Source organism: Cicer arietinum, chromosome 6, assembly GCF_000331145.2.
Source record: "Cicer arietinum cultivar CDC Frontier isolate Library 1 chromosome 6, Cicar.CDCFrontier_v2.0, whole genome shotgun sequence".
Taxonomy (NCBI): domain Eukaryota; kingdom Viridiplantae; phylum Streptophyta; class Magnoliopsida; order Fabales; family Fabaceae; genus Cicer; species Cicer arietinum.
The window spans coordinates 60,781,453-60,792,476 of NC_021165.2; the positions used below are offsets into that span (position 1 = coordinate 60,781,453).

The 11,024-nt window shown below is 31.0% G+C and overlaps 2 protein-coding genes across 2 annotated transcripts; one reads left to right on the forward strand and one right to left on the reverse strand.

Annotated features, from left to right (window-relative positions):
* Positions 1-688: 688 nt before the first annotated feature.
* Positions 689-1,063, reverse strand: LOC101508008 (uncharacterized). Its single transcript, XM_027330370.2, has one exon. It carries the CDS (start codon positions 1,061-1,063, stop codon positions 689-691), a length of 375 nt encoding a protein of 124 aa, XP_027186171.2.
* A 6,848-nt stretch (positions 1,064-7,911) lies between these two features.
* Positions 7,912-9,593, forward strand: LOC101507682 (uncharacterized). The gene is made up of 3 exons (XM_004514039.1): positions 7,912-8,514; positions 8,916-9,199; positions 9,398-9,593. The coding sequence occupies exons 1-3, from the start codon at positions 7,912-7,914 to the stop codon at positions 9,591-9,593; spliced, it is 1,083 nt and encodes a 360-aa protein (XP_004514096.1).
* Positions 9,594-11,024: the final 1,431 nt, after the last annotated feature.

Here is an 11,024-nt window from a genome sequence, read left to right on the forward strand (position 1 = left end):
GGGAAGGATAAAGAAAAATTGTAACCTCAAATGCTAAGCATTGTAGCCAAAACATAGTTTAGAAGTCAACAAGAGTATAATTAAACAAGAAGAACTCATAAACTATAAGTGTATATTTGAAATAACAACATTGAAAGTAAAACTATAGGGAAGATGGATGATATATGTGTTCTAAATCCAATAGGTGATTTATTTAAGAAAACAAAATAATATTGCATCAGATATCGATAATTGATTTATTTAAATGATATAGCACAAAATTGAACACGATGGCATACATGATGAGGTCAAACAGAGATATGTTGCTCGTTAAAATATCATGTTTCCCAAAACTAGGTATTTCCATATTGAATTAGAGTCCATTAAGCAAAGGGAAAAGATTGTTGTTACAATTAAAATGGAAACTAGATGAGTTTGTAAATAGAAAGAGTAAACTACAAAATAAAATTGATAAAGTGAAATTGATATTATTAGATAGCTTCTAGATTTGCCATATACTTGGCAAACCAATTTGTATACAACATAAAACCAATTTGGATATGACTTCAATCATTTTTTCACTATTATTTTCTACTGACCAAAGTCTTAAACCTACAATTGGGAGAAGGTTGTCCTTATAAACTACAATGTTGCAATAACCTCGGCTTACTTTAACACCAAGCTCCTCAATCGTATGAGTACTCATATCTTACCATACTAGTTCATCATCATTTTTTCTCAAGAATATACCGCCTTTCTCTCCTACTCCAATAAGATGTTGAGCGCAAGGTAAGGGCTTGACAATGAAGACATTATCCCACGATTCCTTCACACCGAGTTCACCCAATATTCTAATGTGAAAAGCAGTCAATTCATCATATATTATGAGAGCAATGGATCCATTTAACAACACCATGCGCAAAAGATAATAATGGTCAACCATGTATGAGGGAAGAGGTGTTGTAAGGAACACTTCATTGCACAAGTCAAATGATACCAAACACGGCCCAACCTTACTAAGACTATGGAAACTATCTATACCCGACCAATGACAAAATCCATCCATGTACACTCCATCATTCATAGTACAATAAGGCATGTCAACATCAAGTTTCCTCCAAGAGTTACTTCTTAGACTATATATCTCCCACATCGGGGTCGAAACCTACATCTGCTTCACATGGCACATCTGCTTGGCAATCAAGAAAGAAATCTAATCGTCGAATCACTTTATAGTCATCTCTAACATGGTCATAACCAAAACCATGAAAGGTCTTCATAGTGTCATGATAAGGTACATACTCAAAAAGACTAAGTGGAATGACCTTGAATTCATCAGTAGTAGGGTTCCAAAATACACATTTTGCGTACGGGTTGCTCCCTTGTGTGAGACAAAGAGTCCCGTTAACACAAACAGAACTCAAAATATCAATATAACTGTCATCCTCGTGAAATGGAGGTGGCCAATCTAATTTGACCATATTCTCAAACCTGTCACCAGAAAGTAAATACAACGTAGAGTGGAGTAGTTCATTTGGTTCACCTGATTCACCAGAAGGAACTAGACAATGATTCAGGAGGATAGAAGCACCATCGTAATAGGAATGGTTATTATAAAGGAAATAGTTGCGATACATTATCATAAATTGAGGGTTTTCAAACAAGAGAGTCCAAGCTTTGCGTACACATCCAAATCGGTACAAAGATTTTATAGACAATTTAGACAAAATAAAGAAGGCAAGATCATCGGGTATATGGTTGCTAACCTTTACATTTGTGGCAGCAACAAATTTCTCCATGTCTAAGCAATAGTTAAACCTGTAGGAAGTATCGCAAGAAAAAAATAATTAAATCAAGTAATAAAAAGCATTTGATGTTGAAATAAATTGATTTCAAAGAGCATTAACAATTGATCAAAGCAATGGATGAATGTTAGAGTGTGTCCCGTGTAATCGGTTGGTGGATGAAAAAAGGGTAGAGGAGGTTTGAGAGAGAATGAATTCTTTATGCCAAACAGTTTTATCTTTTAAATTCTATTTGAAATTGTATACTACTCCCTCGAATAAATATTTTATTTTATATGTAAACAAAACAAAAAAAAAAACAAATTTTCATTTTACTATTTAAGAAAAAATAGAATTTATAGAAAGAAAATCGCAAATTTATTAATTTATATCTACAAAGAACATCTACATATAATATTAAAGTATTAAATTTAGTACATATTTTTATTATTATAAGTGGAATAAATGACATGTTTATAAAAAGGAACGTACTTAGTATAAACTAGGGTACACCTCAATTTTAGTTCTTGAAAGTATAACGTTGTTCTTTTGGTCTCTAACTCAGCAAAATATTAATATTAGCCTAAAAATTATGAAAATATCAGTCAGTTTAATCTTTGACGTTCTAACGGTATTTTGACAATAAATTGTATGTTTAGCGATTTTTATGACAGTAAGTTATATCTTTTGGAGACTATTTTTATAATTCAAATAATTTAATTTTTTTATTAAGTCAAGGACAAAAACGGCAGCGTCAGATACCTCAGATGATCTAACAATGGTTTACCCTATAAACTATTTCATCTGTTTTAAAATACAAGTGTTATTTAGTCTATGCGCTAGTTCTTCTAACTTTTAAAACTTTTTGTATGTATTCTAGGATTGTAATATCATTTTTTCCCTCTTAAATATACCTCAAATATCTGATTTGATAATATAATCAACTCATTTTAGAGAATCAAATAATAAATATCAATCATTAAATATCAAATCAATAGTTAATATTATGGCACATGTATAATCAATTTTGGATGATCATAATATTAACTATTGATTTTATAACTTTTCCAAATTATCATTTTACCATCTTGCGAGTACCTATAAATATTTTTATATTTACTTGTAAGATGGTCCGTAAAGATAACTCAAGATATCTATATGTAGAGGTATGAGTTTCAATTTGGATTTAGCATTTCTCTACATAAAAAATGTGCAAATCTAACAACTAAATTATTTGAAAAAAATATTTTAGAAAAAGATGTTAAATAAAAAAAAAAGAAAATATAATTTTACTAATGTTTTATTAAAGCAATAGTTATACATATTTACTTTCACTAGCTTTTGTGAATTTTCATTATCATAAATACAAAAAAGATATTATTCAATCTCATTCACAAAATAATTAAATATTGCAAAAATAAATAATATATTGAAAACTCTCTAAAGAGAAAGTCATTCAAAATATGATATTCATATTTTATATATAGTAATAATTTTATGATTCAATTACATAATCAAATTATTTCAAAATAAAATAAGTAGTCAAATAAATCTACTATTTTAAACCACCACCCTATTACCATTTGAGACATTATTTTCTTCCTCTTTTCTCTTTCTCCAAATATGAGTTAAAAATAATTTTATATTTTTGTAGTTTGTGATCAACAAAATTTTATGACTTAGATGGACAATATGTATAATTCGCAATGATCGTTTCATGTAAAGTTAATATTGAAAAAAAATTAATATATTAAATTATATTGAATTTAGAATAATATAACACATGAAAAATAAATATTTTACACGTAAAATATTCATATCTAAATCTATATCCATTTAATGATACATTCAAACTATATTATTAGAATAAAATGATCATTGGTATCACAATTATAAATAATAATTATCTTTTTCTCAATTTTAAAAAATAGATATTATAAGGAGATAAAACAATTTGGCATCAAAAAAATCATTTTCTTCATTCTTATGGAAGAAATCTTCAGTTACTTTTTAACATTTTAAGATGAAAAACACTTATTTTAAAAATTATTCTCTAACATTTTTAGATGAAAAACAGTTATATTAATTTTAACATTTTCTATTTGTTGACCATATTTCTTTCTATACTTTATAACAAATCATATTCATTTTTTGGTAATAAAATAAATAAAAATATATAAATTTTTAAAAGAGAAAAAAAATAAATTTTGAGTTATGGCGAATGAACGTCTTTTTACTCAATTAGGACATACCTTCATAAAATATCATTCTTAAATAATTGAATTTGTATCAAATTTATATACGAATAATATTGAGTTGATTTGATTCTAAATATCATTCTATGTAATTGAAAATATTTTAAAAATTAAATATATTTTAAATCTCTAATATAAATCTCAACACCAAACTTAGATACACCATGTCTTTAGCAACCAAAACTTTTGTCCAATACAGTTTACTAATTATCTCCCCTCTAGCCACAACTAAGTTATCTTTATTGAGTTTCCACTTTCTAGAAGGAAAATAATTATCAAAACAACTTTCATCAAGCATATGCACATAGATCAAATTGAAGCGAACATTTAAAGCTTGTTTGACTCCTGTAAGCAACAATTGCACTCCCATGTTGGTTTGCAAGCATACATCACCAACACCAATTACCTTAGATACACCATCATTACCCTTCAGTTCCTTTTTCTGACTTCTCCCCCTATTTTCAGTGACAAGAACTTCAGATTGAGATGAAGAACCATGTGCCTTCCTTCTCATCTCCCTATTCAAAACATCACCTTTAGTCGTTTCCAATGAAACAACACTGTTATGAGATTAACTCGTTATAGAAACCCAAAATGTCTCACAAGACTCTAACAAAGATAACATTAGTCCTAAGAGCTCATCATCAAACTTGATAGCCATTCCTAACATCTGATCAAGGAGCCCATAAAATTCACTCAAGTGGTCCAAAATAGACGTTCCCTCCTAATACTTTAAACTTACGAAACTATTTGTAACATCCTCTAAATTTATTATTTAAAAATAATTTGAACCTATCAATATTATTCAATACTAAATTACGTGTTATAATTATTTGTTCGACTTATTGTAGTTGATAAAGTTATTAGTAAGAATTTTTAAATCAATGGGGAGTTTATATATATATATATATATATATATACATATATTGTATGTAGATGTGTCTTTCTAGTGCAAGAAGAAATTGGGCTAAGAGTTTGAGGCTTGGTATGACCCAACCCACTTGAAAGAATAGAAATTTGGATTATGTGTTTGTGACTTGGGTTTTATGATGAAGGTTAACAAAAAAAAAAGCACAAAAAGAGTGACATATTATCACTCTAATTCTTCATTAAGGCCCAACAATATCTAACCAACAAATACCACTTTAAATTTTCCTAAGTCCAAAATTTATGTATACTCACTAATAATAAACAAAAAAGAATACAGAAGCCCTAGCCACCATCACCTTCACACCTCCTTTTCTTCGTGTATCCAAAGCTTGGGACTTCGTTTCCTTGTGAACATCTTCGTGGGGCTTAAAACATGTACTAGGAAGGAAAACGACTAAGGTAAGGGTTTTTCCTCGCACAAATTATAGTTAGACCGTTGGTTGGATGAAACGAAATAAATAATTGTGATTACTTATATTTTAAAAGGAACAAATGTAGACTAATGGATTAAAATAATGAAATCCCTATTTTTGTTGTGATTGAATTATAATATATGACTTCTATGGAGTAAAGTATGAAATTTTATGCTATATGTGATAAAATTGTAGTTTTATGATGAATACGAAATAATGTTTGAAATTTTACCTTATAAGTGATAAAGTTTTAACTTTTATTATGTATATGAGTTAAAGTGTGAATTTTCTTGTTATATATGTTCAAGTATTAATTTTATGGCCTATATGATATCAAGTTTCTATTTTTATGTGTATATGGTGAATATCATAATTTTTACGATTATTTGTCTATGAATATGTGATACTCATGATATGGATGTGTTTTTAATGATAAGTGAAAAATGTGATGTTTTTAAAAAGTGATTTTGAATGCATATGACATGATTCTTAGTGGGATGTATGGGAATATATCTATTTGATATTATATCTTCATGTTATGGCATGTGCATCTTCATGTGAAAGTTGTCTTAGTGGCATGTTTATATCCGGATCATATAGTTTTAGGAGCATTTATTATGCATCTGTTTTGATATACAATTTACCGGTTTGTATATTTTTTATTTTAAATTGGAAGTTTTTACGTTTATATGTTTTGTGTTATTCTTCTTATGTCTAGCTTTGGTTTGATGTGGATGATGGAATAAAACTGACCCTTATAACAATATTTTAGGAACTTATGAGTTCGAGGAGATTCAAGATTAGTTAATGAATATTGACGTGTGGCGAACGTGGGGTAAACATGAGTTTTTTTTTAAGACGGTTTTGTAATAACAGAATTGTCCAATATTTCTAACTTCTTTTTGAATCTTTTATCACAAACTTTTAAAATGTACTAGAATTCTAGAAATACGGAAGTGGTTCCCTTCCGTTAAGAATAATTGTCCTTATTTTGTTTTAAATTTTTGAATAAATATTTTCTTAATGATATTAAATAACATGATTGTTACTAATTATTTAAAATGAATTCATGTTAAGCGTTAAAAAAAAATCGTAAACTTTTCTAAGAAATAAGTATTTTTTTACGTAACATTTTGGATGAATAATTGGAGGCGTTACATTATGGTATGAAAGCAATGATTCTCGGACTTTTGGGGTGGAACTTTTCGTGTATGTCGCATATATTTTATATGTTGCTTGTGTTAATTGTTTGTTTATCAAATTATTGGATTTTACTGATTTTTTTAAATTGCTATTATGTGCCATTAATTATGTTAATTGTTTGGTTTTCTATTTTTTTTATTAAGTACATAAATTCCTATTATGTATCATTAATTGTATAACCTCATTAAAATTTATGATTGAATATATGCCTTAAATTCCTATGAATGAAAAATAGTTTTTACTTTTATGCATTAATATTTTGACGTTACGAATTTACTACTCATGATTTGAATTTTTTTTTTGTTTGTTATCAATTTAATAATTTGATTTAATGACATTATGAATATATTACTCGTGATTTGAATTTTTTTTGTATAATTGTTTGTATGTTATGAATTTAATACTTTTGGTTCAAAAATGCTATGAATTGAATATTGTGACGTTACAAATTTACTAATCATGATTTGAATTTTTTTTATATATTATAAATTTAATACTCTTGATTTATTGATGTTATGAATTTACTACTCGTGATTTGAATTCTTTTAAATAATTGTACGTCCGTTGTGAATCTAATACTTATGATTTAATAATGTTATGAATTTACTATTATGATGTTGTGAATTACTACTCGTGATTTGAATTTTAATAATTTACTACTCGTGTTTTAATTTGACATTTTGTAATAATTATTGGTACATTTAAGATTTTATCGATTAATTGTTACGAATTGATTATTTTTTTTAATTTTAGAATCATAGAATGATTAGTTTTATTTTGCTATAATGTGGAATTAATGTGTATTGATTTAGATTGACTTGATTTGAAAACATACAATAATTAATTGGTCTCCACTTTAAGCGGGAATCTGGTTAAGGAAAGACTTGGTTATTAAGTGGTCCGTTGACCCACCTCTCAATACTGGGAACCCCTCTAATACATGAATTACCATGTGACCTGAACCTATTGTCCTCATGAATGAAAGGAAAAGTAATGCCATAAAAAGTTGTATTAGCTGGATTCTGGCTAAGGAAAGACTTGGTTATTAACTGGTTCGTTGACCCATCTTTCTTTCCTAGAAACCCCTATAGTGCACGACTTATTGTGTAACTTGAACCTACTATATATTCATGAATAAAATACTTCCTTACGACCCTAAGGTTACAATTAGATCATACTGTCATCCTAATTAGATACTTTGTAGAAAGTATGGCTCGTCGCACAACCTGATCAATCCCCCAAGGAAGAAGTGACATGACTGGAGTAATTCAATCCATAAATGCAATGGCCCAACAAGCTGCAGTTCAGACTCAGCAGGCTGCAATCCAGGCTTAACTTAAAGCAAAAATGGACCAGAGGGAGGAAGCAGCGGTTGCTACAATAGGACTGACTGAATTTCGTCGACAAGATCCGCCAAAATTTAAAGGGGAGTATGACCCTGACAAGGCTGACATCTGGCTGCAGGAGATTGAGAAGATATTTGACATCCTACACTGCCCCGATAAAATGAAAGTGGAGTATGTCGCCTACTTATTGATTGGTGAAGCTGAATACTGGTGGCAGGGGGCGAGACAAATAACGGAAGGAAACCACGAAGATATGACTTGGGAAGTCTTCAAGAGAAGGTTTTTGGACAAATATTTTCCGAAGAGTGCTAGGGCTGGGAAAGAAGACCAATTCTTGAGACTATATCAAGGAAGTCTCACGGCGTCCGAGTATGCGACAAAGTTTGAGTCCCTAGCAAAACATTTCCGCTACTTCCGTAACCAAATGGATGAAGAGTACATGTGCGAGAGGTTTGAAAGCGAACTCATGTATGAGATTAAGGAGTGTGTGGGACCCCTAGATATACATCAGTATCAAGTGCTGGTGGAGAAATGCAAAAAGGTGGAGATCATGAAACGGGGCCGCCTGAATAGAGGTGTTATTGGTGGACCAGCGAGACCTCAGGTAGAAATCAACCACAACTTTATCATTTAATTATGGGATTATGTCTTTAAATATTACCTTTGAACAGGGAAATGGTGACCAACAAAATAGAGGCAGACAGTTTCAATAGCAAAAGCCATATGCCCACCCACAAGGGGTTGCTAGTGATTGTTCAACAATATCTAACCAACAAATTCCACTTTAAATTTCCCTAAGTCCACAATTTATGTATACGCACTAATAACAAACAAAAAAGAATACCGAAATCCTAACCACCATCACCTTCACACCTCCTTTTCTTCGTGTATCGAAAGCTTGGGACTCCATTTCCTTGTGAACAACTCTGTGGAGTTTAAAATGTGTACTAGGAAGAAAAAGGGACAAGGTAAGGGTTTTTCCCCATGATATGTTATGCTTGTCAGAAACCAAGCCATCTTGCAAAATATTTTCAAGAGAAGGACACTTATGATAATAAGGAGGTTGTCAACAACAAGGATGTTGCACGCCGTACTACTCGAGGACATGTTTATCATATTAGTGGAGAAGAAGCACCATCTTCCTTAGAACTTATTCAGGGTGAGTGTTTAATTGCTAGAAAGATACTTGGTGTGATATATGATTATGGAGCAACACACTCGTTCATTTCATTAGATTGGGTGGATTCGCTCCAACTAGATGTCACTACCTTACCATTTATGCTGAACCAGTAAAATGTAATTTGGCGTGCTTGCAATGCTCGTTGACTGTGTTTAAAATGAATTTTAAGATTGATTTAATTTTTATTCCCCTAAAACATCTTGGAGTAATTTTGGGAATGTATTGGTTGTCTAGCAACTATGTCATGTTAGAGTGCGCCTGACGAAATGTGCTATTTTAGATCTCGATATTTCGAAGTTCCTTTCAGCCAACAGACTGAAGTTTTCTTTGAAGGGAGGAGTTCAAAAACATGTGTTTCTCAACCCATCAGTATGACTCCAGAGGTTGTTGTCGATGGGATCCCATTGGTGAAATATTTCTCTCAAGTTTTCCAACCTGACGTACTAGGACTACCCTCAACCTGTGACGTCGAATTTTCTATCGATGTTATTCCATATGCTTGACCCATCTCTATCGCTCCTTACAAAATGGCCCCCTTAGAACTATCAGAACTAAAGAACCAATTGGAAGACCTTCTGTGTAAGAAATTCATTTGGCCTAGGGTGTCACCATGGGGAGCCTTCGTACTAATGGTCAAGAAGAAGGATGGAAAGTCGAGATTGTGCGTTGATTATCGACAACTTAACAATGTCACAATAAAAACAAATACCCTTTACTCCACGTTGATGATTTAATTGACCAACTAAAAGGGGCAAATGTGTTTTCTAAGATTGATCTAAAGTCAGGGTACCATCAGATTCGAGTGAAAGAAGAGGATATATCCCAAACGACTTCTTGAACGTGTTATGGGCACTATGAGTACTTGGTGATGCTATTTGGAGTGACCAATGCACTAGCTATCTTCATGGATTATATGAATGGTATCTTATGTCCATTCTTAGACAAGTTCGTGGTGATCTTTATTGATGACATCTTAATTTATTCCAAGAGTGGAGAAGAACATGAGGAACATTTGTGTCAAGCTCTACAAGTACTGAAGGAGCAACAACTATATGCCAATCTAGGAAAATGTGAATTTTGGTTGGAATAAGTGAAGTTCTTGGGACATGTAATTTCTTAGGAAGGGATTGTTGTCGACCCATCCAAGGTAGAAGTCGTGATGGCATGGAAACAACCGCAAATTGTCATTGAGATTAGAAGTTTTCTGGCTTTGGTCGGGTACTATAGGAGATCATTCAACTTTGTCCTAAACTAAACTAGTTTAGACACAAAATAATCACCTTGAATAACCACAACATGTCAAGCACAACCATTATAACAACGTATCATATAACATTCATTTTCACAATTTGAACATGTTAAACACACCCATTATTAATATTAATTTTAAAGATAACACACAAACATAACCAATACACAACATCACAATACATTTATATCACATATAATTCACGTAGGAAAGCGGATGAAGTGATGCCCTTACCGATATGAGTGTCGTTATTAAAATTCTCATGCCGCGGTCTTTGCTTCAAATGTGCTACACTTGAGAGGTGAATCACTAATTCATTTAGTTCTTGAATTTCTTCCTATTTTTTTTCCCTAGATCCTTCGCATAGCGTTTTTGAATGGAAGACGTTAGTTTTGTTTTATTCCTTTATATTGGGTAAAGTAGTATTAGGTGGGGAACGTGATAATAAGTGGGGAAAGTGGGTAACATGGTATTAAGTGGGGAACATGATATTAAGTGGAGAAAGTGGCTAACGTGGTATTAAGTGGTAACGTGGTATTTCAACCTAAGCCATGAAATTTGTTTTCAGAGGTTACCGTTGATGTTGATGTTGATGTTGTTGTTGTTGTTGTTGTTATTATTATTATTATTATTATTATTATTATTATTATTATTATTATTATTATTATTATTATTATTATTATTA